The following is an 18,739-nucleotide window of genomic DNA, read 5'->3' on the forward strand; positions in this document are numbered from 1 at the left end:
TTTAGAGCTAGAATTGTTTGCGACTTTAAGAGGGCTTGGGTGTGCACGGATTTAAGAATAATAGTCAATCCAAGTACCTCACAAATGGAACTTTTGACCTTTTATTAGGTGCAATTAATGGTGATGCAGTGGTTCGAATTTCTTGCATCAAAGTAATTTTTGTGGTCACTTATTTGCATGCATAAATTTCCAAGAGTGCTCATGATATGGTTCATGAAACCATGATAAGTAGGTGTGAAATGCACACATCACATGAATTTGTATAATTTAGGTACTAGGCATTTCAATGTCTTAATTATAAGGCTGAGTCCTGCGGGATATATGTCCGTCTCATGGGGCTACGGCCGTTTGTGTCATGCCTGGCTCGTCCGGAATAGAAAATTTTTTGTTGTGATGGTTATTAAATAGAAAATTTCTTGATGTTTTTTGTTGGATTCATTTAATTTGGGCATCTCGGGAGGCGGATAAGTTCTACAGGATCATTTAATTCCATTTTTTGCTTGCCTAGCTCGTGTGCAGCTTGAGAATTTAATTTCTCTTGCTCTTGCATGTGCTACGGCCAGGTATAAACTGAGGCTAGGAAAAGTGTTTAAATTTTTTGAAGTTGATGAAATAACTAAAACGAGGAGTCGTTCATCAACAATATATGTTATTGCTTATGCAAACTGTTTGGTATTGTTTGCTTATTCAAATAGAACGGTACAAATAATTGCGTCCAAATTTTCCATCAAAAAGCTTGTACGCAGTTTTCTAGTTGTTGTTGTCCATCCAGAATTGGGCCTGGAGCCAGTCCACGGTCTTCTTGTCCAATTGAAAGGCCTTGGCAAGAACATAATCAGAGATTGGTGGCTTCGCTCCAAAGACTGCATTGGCTATGGTGATCACGCCAGGGTTCTGACTGCTGAGACCGGCAATAGCAACAGCATTTGTCTTCCCATAGTTGAATTGGAAATGGATGAGGCCTTGAGGAAATACGAACACATCGCCCTTGTTGAGGACCTTAGTGAAGAGCTGGTTGTTGGGGTTATTAGATGTGACGAAGCCGACATGGAGGGTGCCTTCCAACACCGTAAGGATCTCGGTTCCCCTTGGGTGGATGTGAGGAGGGTTGACTCCATAGGGTGCAAAGTCCAGGCGAGCTAGCGAGATGCCAAGCGTGTTGAGCCCAGGAATTTGGTTCACGTTGACTTGAGTCACATTAGACCCTAGTTTGTTCCCTGTGTCGCGGGGCTTGTCAAGGCCAGAGAAGAAGAAGTCTTCGGCTTTGGCAAGCTTCGGGTCCTTGCAGACGAACCCATTTACAAGCACTGCATGAACAATTGCAAGGAAGAGGTAAGTATATATAACGACATATGATAAAAACTCATCATTAGTATCTTTGAAGTTGGGTTGACAGCTGGTAACTTCAGGAAAATTACACACCATGCAATGCTAATTACATATTTAATTAGCAACTAATAACAAGGTAGATGTCGTGAATAGGAGTACCATCTGATTTAAGATCAGCAACACAGAAGTCCTGGAGTTGACTAGGATCAGAAGCAATGGCATGAGATGAAGCCAGAGCAAGGAGAGCAAGGAAGAGGAAACGGGCAGCCATCTATTCTCTCTTAATTTCTAGCTAGCAGAAGAATAGCCAAGGGATTTGGAGCAAGGTGTTATGGGAGGAGTTGATATATATATATATAGAAGGAGCGTGGGACTAGGCCTTTGATAAGGCTTGATTTAGTCATGCGACTACGTAAAAGGAAGAAGAGTAAACCATGTTAGATAAATTGCATGCCATGGTTCTCTAATGTTTGTCCAAGTGTTTGTTGTTGTCTCAGTAAAAGTTTGACGAAGTATCGCTGATGACGTCTGTGGCGAGACAATTAGGAAGAAGCAGTCCAGAGAAAGGAAAAGGAGAGATTATAGCTTCAAGTAAACCATCCAGACATAGATCATGGTTTCTCTTACTCCCTATTATTATAATTTTTTTAATATCAGTTGCGGTTTCTTTCAACAATATACTTGGAGTTGTTGGAGACTGCCTGAGAGGAATCGACGCCGTCCATGGCAAACGATTCTCCAACCGTGCTTTTGATCGCGTCTCACCGAGAAATCAGCAGTTCGTTTACTATGTCATACAAATGCGTTTTCTGAAAATGAGTAACGATGTGATTTGAGGAAGACAATAGATTGCTAAGGGAGCGGCGGAAGCCACCTAACTGGTTCAAATAGCGAATACGACGACGACGACACCTTGCAAAAACTGCATTAGTCCATTAATTACATCAAATGAAACAGTTATTATAATATCAAAATCTAAAAGCCTAGGTGTTACATCCGGCCCGATTGATATTACGCATCTTGTGACTTTGAAAGAAAAAGGGAAGATACGATGTGAGCTTTACAACCCAGTAAGAATCTTCCACGCATGCACACCAGCATGAATATGGAGAATGCTGTTTAGCACATGTAAAGATGCTTGGAAATAGTAAAATTTGCACAGCAACGGACTAACAAATGAATAATGCTTAACATATCTACTGGTTATATTTATGGAACACACAAATAAGCCATACTAGCATACAATTCAAGTTTAATCAAATAGCAATTCAATTACTTGCACATCACCACGAATGAGAGTCTCGACATAGATGTCATATATCAATATTGCTCTGTGTAAATACGTCACATATTATCCAACTAGCATTTTTATTCAACAGTAAGGCAGCGAGGTTACTTACCATTATCCGGTTAACAAAGCTCAGATTCCGACAACATTATCGTTATGGTACTGAACTAGTCCGCTCATGCTCTAGCCTGTGGCAGGTCAAAACACACACCATGTTTTTGCCCACGGCCGGCAACCACAATTTCGTATCTCAACCACAGTTGATATCACAAACACATCATTTCACACGTGTTGCCTAGTCTAGTTGCTTCTCTTTTTTCTCGTCTTATAGTTATGCAAAAATTAAACACAAGTTAATATCTTGATCTAATTTCAACATTCGATTAGATGATATTAAATTATTTTATTTTAATATCAAGCGGTTAGCTCATATTATTATTTTATTTTCATTCCGAACTGCAGGAGGCCTAGATTTATAGGATAAATTAAGAATTTTTGAGATAGTAATAATGAGGCTTTTGTATTTAACGAGAGATATCTGAAACCTGTATTTTCGACTATTCTACTTATTAGTTGCTAATGAAATATTTTACTTAACTTAAATTCTTATATTCTATTAGTGAGTGTTTTTGTTTGGATTATCGGGCACTGCATACCTTTGCAGGGTTGCTTCCTAGGGTAATACGTGGCTGTACCCTGTGCAAAGCCCAAATGACGGGTTTGGGGCAGGTAGTTCTTTACAACTTGAGGAGGGCTCATGTGCGCACGGATTAAGAGTTAACAGTGAATCCAAAGTACCTTGCAAATAGATCTCATGACCTTATTATAGTTAGTTCAATGGCGACACAGTGGTCCTAGCTTCTTGCATCAATGTAATTGTTATGCGCTCTTAATTACTTGCATAAAGTTCCAAGCTTTTTCACGATATGATTCATCTAACCATGATTAGTAGGTTCACATGAATTTGTATAATTTAGGTATTAGGCATGTCATGTCTCATGAGGCTAAGTCCTACGTACGGGACATATGTGCCACTCATGGAGCTACGGCCCTTTGTTGTCATGCGTGGCTCATCGGAAATGGAAAATTTCTTGATAATTTATTGGTGGATTTGTGTAATCCGGATACTTTTGTGTTGGATGTTAAATAGAAAATTTCTTGTTGTGATGGTTATTAAATAGAAAATTTCTTGGTATTTTTTGTTGGATAAATTTAATTCGGGCATCTTGGGAGGTGGATAAGTTCTACAGGATCATTTAATTCCATTTTTTGCTTGCCCAGCTCGTGTGCAGCTTCAAAATTTAATTTCTCTTGCTCTTGCATGTGTTACAGCCAGGTATAAACTGAGGCTTGGAAAAGTGTTTAAAGTTTTTGAAGTTGATGAAATAACTAAAACGAGGAGTCCTTCATCAACAATATATATTATTGCTTATGCAAACTGATTGGTATTGTTTGCTTATTCAAATAGAACAGTACAAATAATTGCGTCCAAATTTTCCATCAAGAAGCTTGTATGCAGTTTTCTAGTTGTTGTTGTCCATCCAGAATTGGGCCTGGAGCCAGTCCACAGTCTTTTTGTCCAATTGAAAGGCCTTGGCAAGAACATAATCAGAGATTGGTGGCTTCGCTCCAAAGACTGCATTGGCTATGGTGATCACGCCAGGGTTCTGGCTGCTTAGAGCGGCAATAGCGACAGCATTTGTCTTCCCATAGTTGAATTGGAAATGGATGAGGCCTTGAGGAAATACGAACACATCGCCCTTGTTGAGGACCTTAGTGAAGAGCTGGTTGTTGGGGTTATTAGAAGTAACGAAGCCGACATGGAGAGTGCCTTCCAACACCGTAAGGATCTCGGTTCCCCTTGGGTGGATGTGAGGAGGGTTGACTCCATAGGGTGCAAAGTCCAGGCGAGCCAGCGAGATGCCAAGGGTGTTGAGCCCAGGAATTTGGTTCACGTTGACTTGAGTCACATTAGACCCTAGTTTGTTCCCTGTGTCGCGGGGCTTGTCGAGGCCAGAGAAGAAGAAGTCTTCGGCTTTGGCAAGCTTCGGGTCCTTGCAGACGAACCCATTTACAAGCACTGCATGAACAATTGCAAGGAAGAGGTAAGTATATATAACGACATATGATAAAAACTCATCATTAGTATCTTTGAAGTTGGGTTGACAGCTGGTAACTTCAGGAAAATTACACACCGTGCATGCTAATTACATATTTAGCAACTAATAACTAATAATAAGGTAGATGTTGTGAATAGGAGTACCATTTGATTCAAGATCAGCAACACAGAAGTCCTGGAGTTGACTAGGATCAGAAGCAATGGCATGAGATGAAGCCAGAGCAAGGAGAGCAAGGAAGAGGAAATGGGCAGCCATCTATGCTCTCTTAATTTCTAGCTAGCAGAAGAATGGCCAAGGGATTTGGAGCAAGGTGTTATGGGAGGAGTTTATATATATATAGAAGGAGCGTGGGACTAGGCCTTTGATAAGGCTTGATTTAGTCATGCGACTTCGTAAAAGGAAGAAGAGTAAACCATGTTAGATAAATTGCATGCCATGGTTCTCTAATGTTTGTCCATGTGTTTGTTGTTGTCCCAGTAAAGGTTTGACGATGTATCGCTGATGACGTATGTGGTGAGACAATTAGGAAGAAGCAGTCCAGAGAAAGGAAAAGGAGAGATTATAGCTAGCTTCAAGTAAACCATCCAGACATAGATCATGATTTCTCTTACTCCCTGTTATTATACTTTTTTAATATCAGTTGTGGTCTTCTTTCAACAAATATACTTGGAGAGTTGGGAGTTGTTGGAGACTGCCTGAGAGGAATGGACGCCGTCCATGGCAAACGTTTCTCCAACCGTGGTTTTGATCGCATCTCACCAAGAAATCACCAGTTCGTTTACCATGTCATACAACTGCGTTTTCTGAAAACGAGTAACGATGTGATTTGAGGAAGACAATAGATTTCTAAGGGAGCAGCGGAAGCCACCTAACAAGTTGATCGAAATAGCGATCCCGAGCCCCGAGCCTCGAGCCCGAGGCACGGCAGACGCCCCGAGCCCCGAGCCCGAGGCGCGGCAGATGCCGCACGCCCGCACGGCGGGCCGCGCAAGCATGCAAGGCATCGGAACATATCGGAGCAGATACAGATGCTCAAAAATGACATAATTATTTAAGTTGGTCCAAAGCAATCTTACAAAATTTCAAAATAGCATATGCCAACATAATTCAAATGTTCAGACTAATCTAAAATGCTAATAACTGGAGGAATAATAGCGCAAATCTAACGCACTCCCCAATCCCATGCGATCAAGCCTCTGGATCTGAAAAACAGATAAAATAAAATGAGCTACACTAGCCCAGTAAGCAACAAAATACCCTAAAGTGGGGTCAGAGCATATCAGGCCAAAATATAGGATAATGACTGGAATAAATCATAAATAACATTGTTTTACCGTTTTCAAAACTTATTATCATTTTTTCAAAAACTCTGATACCAGAATCTCAACATAATAGGCTACAGCCACGTAACCCAGTGGCATGGGTCGCACAAGGTGCCAAATCCACTATATTTATTCACCGATGGCGGCCGGTGTTGCACAAAAGTGCCAAATCCACTATATTTATCCACCGATGGCAGCCGGTGTCCAGAAACCACTATTCTAATCACCGGTGGCGCGGTGTCGAAACCGGTTCCTCACAGGTTACAAGTCGACAGGTCCAACGTATAATCCCCATTGGCGGGGCCAGAATAGAACAGAATAGATCATAGCCATGCTGAGAATCCATATATATAAAAATAGATTTCATAAACTGTACAGTCATATTTCACGGATTTCAGAGCATATAACATGATTTTCAAATAAAATTTAACATGTCAGACCCATTTTACTAAATACAAAACATATTTCAAAATTTAATCCAGTAATAATTATTTTACCAAATAATTTAGGAAAAAAGCACTTTGAAGCATTAAGTTACTTACCTCTTCTCGCTTAATCCCTACTTCAGATAGGCGGATCAAGTTCACCTGTTTAAATTTAATTAATTCCTCGTTAATTTCAGAACTAAGCAAAACCCAAAAATAATACTATTGGACATAGCCCAACAGGGCCCAGAGTTGGCCCATAATGGGCATGGCCCGATAGGGCCCATATCGGACACGGTCCAATGGGCCCGCATAGATCCAGCTAAATAGGGCCCCCAAGGTTGGCTTCTAATTGGTTCATTTATGTAATAAAATTTATTGCAGGGACTAATACTTAATTACAGGGTACTATTCTATAAAGCTTGAGTGGACTAAATAAATATAGTTGGGAACCTTTATGTAATAAATCTTTCCTATAGGGATCAAATACAAATTACAGAAGGCCCTTTTTTTTTTTGAAATAATATACTGCCAAGGGCTTAACTGCAAAACTCCATTTAGTGGCCAAATGGGTTCGGATTTCGGGTTCCGGGTTTCGGGTTCGGGTTCAAGTTCCGAGCTCGGGTCTGAACTGGATTTCGGATTTTGGGTCCCGGGTTCGGGTTCAGAATAGTTTTCGGGTTTGGACTGAGTTTCAGATTTGGACTGGGCCCACAAAAGGGTACGACCCAAATAGGGCCCGAACTAGGCTGAACTAGGCCCGAATTGGGCCCACAAATGAGACTAGGCATCATATTTTCTCACAGTTGATCCTCATTTCTTACACGTTCTGCTCTCCCGTTAAATGAGACTAGGCATCATATTTTCTCACAGTTGATGTCTCTGAGGATCAACAGAGAAAACATAAAAGCAATAATACTCAAGATCTGTACAGGCATTCTAGCACAAAAGAATATTGCTATGATAATAATTATTAGTGAATACATCCTAGTAGAAAATCAAAGCAAGGTTATGAGTTTAACCTAGTTGAATAATGCGCAAAAAACTTATTAGATCTAATGTTAATGTTGAACAAACTTTTGCAGTCAAGAGCCCATGATGCCTTTCCAACTGCAGGTTACTTGGGAAGCTTGGATCAAACAACCACCATAGAGAAGATTATTTTGTTTTCGAGCAATTAAAGGAAAAGTCCAGCTGAATCCAGATTGATCATTGTGGCATTCTCCTGTTAATGTGGATACGTGCTTGTTACCGTAACTAAGTCTATAAAAAAAAGCCTAATTGACTTCGTCAACATTTGATTAAAATTATCGAAAGAAAACATTGCAAATTTATTTTACTACACATTGCAAGAAATCAGTACAAGAAACTTGACCAGATCTTCAATTCCGTTACCGTTAGGAGATAGAAGGAACTGTAAATACATTTACATTGTGTGTGAAGTTTCTTTTGATAGCTTTTCCTTGTTTTCATTCTCTCTCATTTTAGAGCATTCATGAGTGTTGCAAGCTGAAAACTGATGTAGTTAAAGAAAGTAACTTTATGAATATATCTAATTTGTACTTGCTCCTTGTAGTTTCTTTTCAACTAGCTGGTGATGGAGTCATTTATATGATATTTAATGTTGCTTTCTTCTTGAGAACATGATTTTGAATTAAATATTCTGGCAGAACTTTTCCTGCCTGTCTAGCTACTATCTCTGCTTTAACTATCATAGCTGGTATCCCAGTAGTTTAGGATACCAGCTATGAGTTTTTTTTAAGAGCTACAACATTGGCATCTCAAATAATGAGACTTTAGAGCATCATGAAATACGAAAATACATGCTCTTCTGAGAAGCATTATCTTCATTCCAGACAACATATTCGGACATTTAAACATATCAACAACTTGCAAGGATAAGAAATCAAACAGTAGGTGAGTTGATGTTTCTCGAACTGGTTGTTGTTGACATTCTTAAATAAATTTCATGTGTTCATGCTTGTGTTGGTACATCCACAGGGATTGTAGGTGAAGAGCCCTCTCTTTCACCCCTTTCACCGATACTGTTATCTGCAAACTTTAAGCTTGCTGAGTGGTAACCTTTCTCTTTCTCATTCTCATTCCATTCAGCTGCATAATATACTTCTTCTGTTGCATTTGGTTTCGGGCCTTAATTACATGTGGACCTTTAATTACAAGTGGACCCCATTTGGGAAATAAATCCGCACGATGGGTAGGGTGCAGCACATGAACATTAATTACATTAATTACTTTGCATTTTACTTAATTTTGTTTGTCTTTTTTTTAAAAACTGCAGTTCAATCGGTATTCTAATAGAATGGACAAAAGTTGGATAAATAAGTTAAGATCTAGTGCTGAATATTTGGATGGAGTTCGGAATTTCATTAAGTTTGCCTTTGAGAAATCTAATATGAACGGAAAGATTTTATGTCCATGTCAAAAATGTGTAAACGGTTTTGCTCTTGATCCAAAAATTATTGAAGAACATTTGGTATGGAATGGTTTTCTAAAGGGTTATACTGAATGGGTACTCCATGGAGAGTTCATACCTTCATGTAACCAACCATCCGATCTAGAAAACACCTTCAATTTTGGATGTAGTGACACGGAACAAAATTCTGTAGAAGAAGATGATATAAGGGGCCTACTTAGAGATGCTCTTGGACATAGTATCAGAACTGTAGCAGAAGATGAGCGTGCAGTTATTGATCAGTTCATGCATGTTGAGGAACCTATACATTCTGATGACACATCTCATTATGATAACTTGGTGAAAGATTGTGATCAAGAACTGTATCCGGGTTGTAAGAATTTTACGAAGATTTCTTTTCTTCTGCATTTATTACATTTGAAATATTTGAATGGGTGGTCCAGCAAGTCTTTTACCATGCTTCTTCAATTATTAAAGGATGCATTTCCGGAAGGTGTTACTTTGCCATCATCTTCATATGAAGCCAAAAAACTGATAAAAGAGTTGGATCTTGGATATGAGAAGATACACAGTTGTCCGAATGACTGCATTTTATATCGTGGTGAAAATAAGAACCAAGAGTCGTGCCGAATATGTGGAACTTCATGATGGAAAAAACATAAAGAAGACGAGAATGATTCGTTGACTGAAAAGGATGCTGCACCAACTAAGAAAAAATCGGCTAAAATTTTGAGGTATTTTCCTCTTATACCAAGATTGAAAAGGATGTTTGCATCACCGAAGACGGCTTCCTCGATGAGATGGCATGACGAAGGCCGTACAAAGGATGGAATGTTACGACACCCAGCGGATAGTCCCGCATGGAAAGCATTTGATGATAGGCATCCCGAATTTGCTTCTGATGTTCGCAGTGTTAGGCTAGGTTTAGCTACTGATGGGTTTAATCCATTCCGAACGATGAGCTCAACATACAGCACTTGGTCGGTTGTTTTGATTTCATATAATTTGCCACCATGGATGTGTATGAAACAGTCTTCAGTAATTCTATCAATGGTTATTCCAGGTGACAAGGGCCCAGGTAATGATATTGATGTTTTTCTACAGCCTCTAATAGAGAAATTGAAACAAATATGGGAGGGTATTGATGCATTTGATGCTTTTGCTGGACAAAATTTCAAATTGCGTGCAGCTCTTATTTGGACTATCAATAATTTTTCTGCATATGCTAATTTATCTGGTTGGAGCACTAAGGGGCGTATTGCATGTCCTTCTTGTGGAGATTCAACCCATTCGTATTGGTTAAAATATGGAGGAAAGTTCTGTTATATGGGCCATCGTCGGTGGTTAGAAGCAAACCATCCATTTCGATTTCAGAAAGACTTGTTTGATTGTACCATAGAGTTGCGATCTGCCCCTGTTCCACCAACTGGAACTGAAGTCTTCAGACAAATGCATGACACCAATTATATACCGGGTAAGGTCGCCAAATGTTCAAAGAAGAGGGGGAGGGAGCATGTTGGCAGCACAATGAATGAAGGATTAATAGCAGAGGTTGCTGAGGATGTTGACAACTTTTTTGAGAATGAAGACAACATGTATGGTCAGGGAAATGATGATGACTCAATGGTAGCATCTACACAGAAACAACTATGGAAAAAAAGAGCATTTTCTTTGATTTACCCTATTGGGAGTATAATCTTCTTCGACATAACCTTGATGTGATGCATATAGAGAAGAACGTTTGTGATAACCTGATTGGAACATTGTTAAATCTTGATGGGAAGACCAAAGATAACTTGAAAGCGCGTCTTGATTTGAAAGATATGGGCATAAGACAAGAGCTTCATCCGACAGAGCTTGCCAATGATAAATTTTATACACCTCCTGTATGTTATACAATGTCTACTCAAGAGAAAGATCTTTTTCTAACAATTCTAAAAAATTTGAAGGTTCCTGATGGGTACTCATCGAATATTTCACGATGCGTAAATCTCAAAGAGCGAAAACTTTCAAATCTTAAAAGTCACGATTGTCACATTTTGATGCAAGATATCTTTCCATTGGCTTTAAGATCGTCAACACCGAAACAAGTTTTTGCAATTGTTTCTCAATTATCATCATTCTTTAAGGCATTATGTTCCAAAGTTCTTGATCCTAAGGAGCTTGATTAATTGGAGTCTAATATTGCACTTACACTATACAATATGGAAAAGATCTTTCCTCCTGGATTTTTTACTATTATGGTTCATCTACTCATTCACTTAGCGGCGGAAGCTAAACTTGGTGGCCCGGTTCACTACCGATGGATGTATCCTATTGAGAGGTGATTTTTCTAAACTCTAATATAATTATTTAATAATCAATTTGATTTTGATATTTATTTTAAAAATTTATTGTTGAAGGTTTCTTATGCGCTTAAAAGATTATGTACGCAATCGAGCCTATCCCGAGGGCTCGATTGCTGAAGGATATATTGCTGAGGAGTGTCTGACATTTTGTTCGAGATATCTTGAAGGTGTTGAAACGGTTTTCAATCGACCTCAAAGGAATTGTGATATCATAGAGAATGCAGATGTTTACAAGTTCTCATCTGGCGGAAGAGTTTTGGGAAAAGTTGAAAGTGTTGTTCTTGACCAGAAATCGTTGGCACAGGCACATCGCTATGTCTTACTTCATAGTGATATAATATCCGAATCTCGCAGGTTAGTACGGTTAATTGAAATCTAAATTTACTGTCATGTCAGGAGAATGTAATATTGGTATTTAATTAAAGATAACCTTGATCATGCAGAGAATTTTTAATAGCTCAGCGAAGTCTCAACCATAACATTCGTCCTACACCAAGGATTGAGCAACGATGGTTGGTTGAATTATTTCCAGAATGGCTTTCCAAACAGGTTAGATGTCTAATATATTAAGCTTTTTTTTTTAAAATTTTATAGAGAGAAATTAATCATTACTTCCATAATTTTTTTTAGGTACCAGTGATGATGAAGAAGCATTGTTCTGATGAGTTAATAGTCATTGCTCGAGGTCCGAATAATATTGTCAACAGATATATTGGGTTCATTATAAATGGTTTTAAATTTAATGAATTGGTGTTTTGAGTTGTCGTTTTGAGTGGTGGTATAAATGGGGCTCTGTAGGCCCCATTGCTCATACTAAAGAGCGTGAGAAATTTAAAAAAATCCAAAATAGTGGAGTTATAGTTGAGGCGGATGGAAAAAATTATTATGGTGCTCTAACAGATATTTATGAGCTGGATTATTATGGAAATTTTAAGGTAGTATTATTTTGATGTGATTGGGTGGATATAAACTCACCTAGAGGTTTGAGGCAAGATATAAATGGATTCACACTTGTAAATTTTTCAAGGTTGATACATACTAGTGTGTTATTGAAAGATGATCCATTTGTTTTTTCATCTCAAGCTCGACAAGTATTTTTTGTGCAAGACTTAAAAGATAAAAATTGGTCTCTTGTTATTAAAACGAAACCTAGGGACTTGTATGATATGGAAAAGAAGTTGGAAGAGGAGGACGATGATACTTATACTCAGTGTATGCCTTATAATGTTGTGCCAACTGATGAAGTAAATGCGCCAACGAGTTTGATGCAATGAAGGAATCCCGTGTACAAGATCTTCTGATCTCAGTATGTGTTTGATTGTTAGAAGTTTTTGTTTTTTCCTTTATATTGCTCAGCTTACTATTTGTGTTATAAAGAAAAAACTTATAAAAAAATGCTTTATAAGTTTGCTTTATATGACGCATAATTGCATGTGTTTTTTCTCTGGATTCTCTGGTTTCTGTTTGCAGCTAAGAGAAAGGCTGAGGCAGCGAGGATCAGGCAGAAGTATTCAGATAGGGTTCCGGTGAATATTATTGATTTTCCTGAGTTTTTTCCCGTAATTTCTTTGTTTAATTTGCGATGCTTGTATTTCTGGTTTGATTCCATCAGCAAGTTTATGTTAATCGAAAGGACCTGAAATTTTGTTATCTGTTATCCTGGAGAAATGTTTTTTGTTGAATAGAATTGATTTATCTTCTAGTTCATAAGGTTGGAACCTGAAAGATTGTGGGTTTTTGCTTTGAGTTGAGCGTGTGCCCTTCCTGATTGGTCTGATCTTTTATAATTTGATTTTAGTTTTAAGCTTACCCCAGTCTGGTGCAATTTCCTTAAACCAAATTATGTTTCCGGCCATGTAATTAAAGTTTGACCTTTTACTTAATTTAGGTCTTTTGTTGGATTAGATACTTCTTATAGTTTGTTTAGGTCGGATCTTGATTTATTAGGGTTCAGACATATTTTGATAAGGTTCACTCTCTCATCCTCAAAACATTACATGGATCTAGAAATGTCATTCTACCTGCTTGGACTCAAACCAGTGAGCTAAGCCTTGCCATGGTAATTGGCATTCCTTCTCATCGTCATGTAGGGCATATTGATACAAATTCATCAAGGCAGGAAGTTTAGAAGGCTTTCAGGCTTCGTCATTGAAAACCCATATAAGTGGTGGTTTTCTGAACTGAACAGCTTAAGAGAGTTCGTAGGACAGAACTAAGTTAAGTTTCTCCATATGATACCAAGTCAATTACTCAAGTGCTATCTCTCATTTTATAAGCTTTTTTTTTTCCCCTTTCAACTTTGCTAAGTATTGAAATGCTGCAAGCCTGTACAGTATTAGGTTCACAGATGTGAACCAAACTGAAACCGTCCGCTTTTAAATGTTTAGAATCATTGCAATGGGGTGCCCCTCCTCTATTTCATAGGATTCCTGGGATGCTGCCTTCAGAGTTAGGTAATGTCCAAATTTCTTCTCTTTATATAGGCATTCTAGTCTCATGTAAAAGGACCTAGGCACCTAGCTAACCTGATTTGGAACACAACCTGGTTTTGAAAGCTTTTGATCATAATGTCATATAGAGTCTCTGCAGAATCACAAATACCAGAATTTTTTTATAAATCTCGAATAATTTAACATGCTGGTTCCCTGATCATGCTGATCTTTGTATATAAAATGGTTCAGAAATAGTAACACAAATCATACTTAGTAAGCTGGTACTTTAAGAACATCTATTGTCTTGTCTCTTAAAACTTCTAATTTCTGATTTAGTAGTCTTTGAAGTTTGAACATGTAGACTGATATGAATATACTTTGAAGTTTGAACATATGTAGACTGATATGCATATACTTTGAAGTTTGAACATGTAGACTGATATGCATATGAAGTTTGAAGATGATATAGTTGTATGATGATCCATGTTCTAAATGCCTTAAAAATCAGAATGATTGTGATGATCAGCTTGATATGGCTGGTTGGTGTCATATTGTCCTAAGAAAGATATCTCTGGCGATCTTCTAGAGAAAAAATTGATCTTCTCTTTTATTAGCCCTTTATTTAGTATAAATTTATCATTTAACCAAATATTGATTCTTTTTTGTGCATACCAGGTAACAATATGCCCCGAGGGAGACGATTTAGAGATGTGGAGTTCCAGCATTCTCAGGTGGGATCTACTTTTGAGCAGTCCCTGCAGTCCCAGCAGCCATGTGATCACCAGCAGCACGAGTCAGGATCTCAGCGCGAGCCTCATGCTGATTGTCCGGAGGATGAGCTCCGGATCCAGGGTAATTCGATTTAAAGTTCATATTTTATGTTCATATTTGTCTTCAACTTTTTAAGACATTTTATTTAATTTGAATAGATGGACAAGGGACAGTGAGGACGAGACGGGGACCCACTCAAGCAAAGGATGTGTGGAAGCTTCCTCCGGGTGAGAAGATCATCATCCGATGCAACGAATTGGGGCAGCCCATCAATAGAGCTGGAAGTCTACTATCAAGCTTTTTAGGATCGGTTGCACGCAAGGGTCAGCTGTGTCCACTCAACTATACGAAGTGGAATGACATGCTTCCTTCGTATAAGGTTGAGCTTCTTAGACTTATACAGGTAATGAATTGAATTTATTCTTTTTAATTCGACACCTCCTGTATATTAACATTCTGAATCTTGTTGTAGGGTAAGTTTGTACTCCCTCCAGAGAGCCATGATTGGGTGCTAAAGTCCCTCAATCGCAAATGGAAAGAATATAAAGCAAAATTGAAGACGGACTTCAAGCGCGAGGGTATGACAGAGGAGGAGGTTGCTCGTGTGACTCCTCCTGATGTATACCCTCAGCAGTGGAGGGAGCTTGTTCATTACTGGTTTTCTGAAAGAGGACAGGTCACGTATATTGTTTCAATATCTTCTATTATCTTTATTATTAATATAGATTGCAAATATATACATTGAATCATATTATACTGTGTGCTTTTATTTTGGCAGACATATTCTAATATTGGTAGAGCTGCACGAGCATCTCAAACAGTTCCTCATATTTCAGGCTCGAAGAGTTATGCGAGACGTAGAAATGAATTCGTAAGTTCTTTTGAAACTATTTGAAACTCTACTAACATATAGCACGTATCATGATATATAGTTTGCCTATATACTTTCCGTATGTGTAGATAGTAGAGCATGGAAGGGAGCCTGGTGAGGTAGAGTTTTATAAGATGACCCACACTCACCGAGATGGCAGTTTTGTCCGGGACGAGTCGAGAGATATAGTTGTATGTATTCATTTTTTATTTTATCATAATTTTTTAATTAATTTTACTTCTTTTAAATTATTAATGTGACTGTTTGTTTTTTTGAGAGAGATATAGGAAAGAGCTACAAATCTTATTTCAGAGCGCGTCGGGGAGTCATCATCATCCGACGCGGCCAGTCGCGTCGAGGCTCAGGTCTATGCCGAATTGATGGGCCCAGAACGTTATGGTCACGTGAGGGGTTACGGTATCGGAGTTACCCCCACTCAGCTGTCTGCAATGAGCCGATATACCCAAGATGCCAGACAAGGTACTAGCACTGCAGAGGTTTGTAGTTTGAAGACAGAGATGGCACAGATAAAGCAGTCATATGAGACAAGGATAGAGGAGATGAGGCAGAGTCATATGACTGATATGACGGACTTGAAGCAGAGCCAAGAGTTGAAGATACAATCTTTGCAGGATCAGCTTGACCATATTTCATCTTTTTTGCAGAGATTTGCTCCTCCGGTACATAACTAAATATATTTGAATATTTTATATAATTATAATGTATTCTTGTATTAGCGTGATGACTTTCGTATTTTTAGTTTCTAAAGTATTTTTTTTCTTGTAGGTTGCTGATACTTCATCTACTTGTAGAGATGATGCCGTCGACTCTTGATACATCGTAGATTGTGTACTTAGGAATTTGAGATGGATGTTTTTAGAATGTTTTTGAAGTACAATGTAATCAAATGTGATAATATTGAGATTTTGAATGAAAAGTTCTTGTCTGTGTTGTGTATTTTGTTATCTATGTGATTTAGTATATGTATTTTGTTAGAAATTAATGTACACAGAGAATTAAAAATTGCATTTACAAATTTTTTTTTTAAAAAAATGCCATTGCCGACGCTATTTAGCGTCAGAAATACGAACTGGCACGGAATGTGAAACGCCATTAACGACGCTTTATTGCGTCGGTAAAGCAGATTAGGCCGACGCTTTTAAGCGTCGGCATAGCCCAACGGAAACTACGGTGTGAAGCGTCGATTGAGGTACGCCGACGCTTTTAAGCGTCGGAGTATTATAAAAGGAACGACGCTTAAAAGCGTCGGCATAGACCGACGACGCTTTTTTGACGCGTCGGGTTAAATCCGACCCACGCTCACCTGCGCGACGTCTGACCCACGCTTTGTGAAGCGTGGGCTGGGAATTCGCCGACGCTTATAAGCGTCGGTAGAGACACAAAAAACCGCCGGGAGTTATTCCTTCTTTTGTAGTGTTAGAAGAGCTGCGTCTCTTCGGAAGAGAATGTTGGTTTCCAAAACGATATGGTATTTCCGAAATATTATATATCTTTATAAATCATTGTTTCTGTTTGGTCATCTAAATAGAGTCTATAAATAGGCTCTGGGTCCAGCATCTTGGATCCTCAAATCCGCTCTCACTTATTTTTTTGTCTTTTCTATTTTCTCTGCCTCTAGAGAGAGATTGAGATAGAAAATTTTTCTCTTCTTCATCTTTTGAAGGAGTTATTCAGGTCAAGCCTTCACCTCCCCAGCGATCGTGCTTGTTAGAGGAGATTCGGGCTGAGCTGAGTTGTTGTACTTAAGGACAAGATTACTGTTGACTTGCATGTAGGAGTCGAATCATGTTCATAAGCTTTCTACCAATTGATTTTCAAAAAAGAATTGTAGACAAAGAGTTTTATTTATATTTATTATTTTAGATCACACGTAGCAAGTTTTAGGTGCATCATATTTTCAGAAATAATGACTGTGATCGGTTCCTTAGAACTTCCAGTCGATATTATGCTGTCCACAATTTCCAGCCTTGGGTTATTTGATTATGCAGAGCCCAGTCAAGCCCACACACCAACCAACACTTTGTCAGGGAATAGGGATTACAAATTCAAAATGGTCCATGGGATGTGGAGCCTCTAAGCTGGCAATAGACCAGCCAATGAACCTAAATCTGGTAGGCCACCCTAAATTACATGTATGCAAAACACTGATCGAACTATGAAACCAATCCGAATTGATTTTTTTGGTTTAGTTTATATCATTCTTTTAATAAATTTCATTTGCTGTCGATCCGAGAAAGGTTTGAACTAAAAAAATTTGGTTTGATTTTGATTTGAGCTTTTAAAATATATTGGTTCAAACCGGCCCGACCCAATCTCATATATATATATATATATATATATATATATATATATATATATATATATATATATATATATATATATATATATATATATATATATATATATATAATTTTTTTATTTTTTAATATAAAATTAAAATTTTATGTTTAAATTTAGTCCAACCTATTTAGCGTAACCCATTGAACGTCAACAACCTAATAAACTGAATAGAACCAAATCTTTTGGATCGCTATAAAATGGTTTTAGGAGATGATCGGTCCAGTTTTGATTTGGTTTAGGAAACAAGTATATCTATGGATCTGACCTGATCCTTGCACATTTCTGCCACCTAAGATGCATGCACGGCAACTTTTAGAGCTAGAATTGTTTGCGACTTTAAGAGGGCTTGGGTGTGCACGGATTTAAGAATAATAGTCAATCCAAGTACCTCACAAATGGAACTTTTGACCTTTTATTAGGTGCAATTAATGGTGATGCAGTGGTTCGAATTTCTTGCATCAAAGTAATTTTTGTGGTCACTTATTTGCATGCATAAATTTCCAAGAGTGCTCATGATATGGTTCATGAAACCATGATAAGTAGGTGTGAAATGCACACATCACATGAATTTGTATAATTTAGGTACTAGGCATTTCAATGTCTTAATTATAAGGCTGAGTCCTGCGGGATATATGTCCGTCTCATGGGGCTACGGCCGTTTGTGTCATGCCTGGCTCGTCCGGAATAGAAATTTTTTTTGTTGTGATGGTTATTAAATAGAAAATTTCTTGATGTTTTTTGTTGGATTCATTTAATTTGGGCATCTCGGGAGGCGGATAAGTTCTACAGGATCATTTAATTCCATTTTTTGCTTGCCTAGCTCGTGTGCAGCTTGAGAATTTAATTTCTCTTGCTCTTGCATGTGCTACGGCCAGGTATAAACTGAGGCTAGGAAAAGTGTTTAAATTTTTTGAAGTTGATGAAATAACTAAAACGAGGAGTCGTTCATCAATAATATATGTTATTGCTTATGCAAACTGTTTGGTATTGTTTGCTTATTCAAATAGAACGGTACAAATAATTGTGTCCAAATTTTCC

The 18,739-nt window shown here is 38.2% G+C and overlaps 3 protein-coding genes across 3 annotated transcripts; 1 reads left to right on the plus strand and 2 right to left on the minus strand.

The window, feature by feature from the left end:
* Positions 1 to 659: 659 nt before the first annotated feature.
* On the minus strand, positions 660 to 1,650 carry LOC103700631 (putative germin-like protein 2-1). Its single transcript, XM_039130608.1, has 2 exons — positions 1,489 to 1,650; positions 660 to 1,307 (listed from the first exon to the last, which is right to left on the minus strand). The coding sequence occupies exons 1-2, from the start codon at positions 1,598 to 1,600 to the stop codon at positions 751 to 753; spliced, it is 669 nt and encodes a 222-aa protein (XP_038986536.1). The 5' UTR covers positions 1,601 to 1,650; the 3' UTR covers positions 660 to 750.
* Positions 1,651 to 3,912: 2,262 nt separating this feature from the next.
* LOC120112025 (putative germin-like protein 2-1) lies at positions 3,913 to 5,023 on the minus strand. The gene is made up of 2 exons (XM_039130610.1): positions 4,881 to 5,023; positions 3,913 to 4,697 (listed from the first exon to the last, which is right to left on the minus strand). Exons 1-2 carry the CDS (start codon positions 4,990 to 4,992, stop codon positions 4,141 to 4,143), a joined length of 669 nt encoding a protein of 222 aa, XP_038986538.1. The 5' UTR covers positions 4,993 to 5,023; the 3' UTR covers positions 3,913 to 4,140.
* Positions 5,024 to 11,180: 6,157 nt separating this feature from the next.
* LOC120112026 lies at positions 11,181 to 11,684 on the plus strand. Its single transcript, XM_039130611.1, has 2 exons — positions 11,181 to 11,241; positions 11,321 to 11,684. Exons 1-2 carry the CDS (start codon positions 11,225 to 11,227, stop codon positions 11,643 to 11,645), a joined length of 342 nt encoding a protein of 113 aa, XP_038986539.1. The 5' UTR covers positions 11,181 to 11,224; the 3' UTR covers positions 11,646 to 11,684.
* Positions 11,685 to 18,739: the final 7,055 nt, after the last annotated feature.

Source organism: Phoenix dactylifera, chromosome 9 (assembly GCF_009389715.1).
Source record: "Phoenix dactylifera cultivar Barhee BC4 chromosome 9, palm_55x_up_171113_PBpolish2nd_filt_p, whole genome shotgun sequence".
NCBI lineage: Eukaryota > Viridiplantae > Streptophyta > Magnoliopsida > Arecales > Arecaceae > Phoenix > Phoenix dactylifera.

Coding starts and splice junctions, on each gene's coding strand:
- LOC103700631 (XM_039130608.1), bottom strand. CDS start 1,600: ATGGCTGCCCGTTTCCTCTTCCTTGCTCTCCTTGCTCTGGCTTCATCT. Junction 1,308..1,488: donor TGCTGATCTTAAATCAGATG/GTACTCCTATTC, acceptor TTGTTCATGCAG/TGCTTGTAAATGGGTTCGTC.
- LOC120112025 (XM_039130610.1), bottom strand. CDS start 4,992: ATGGCTGCCCATTTCCTCTTCCTTGCTCTCCTTGCTCTGGCTTCATCT. Junction 4,698..4,880: donor TGCTGATCTTGAATCAAATG/GTACTCCTATTC, acceptor TTGTTCATGCAG/TGCTTGTAAATGGGTTCGTC.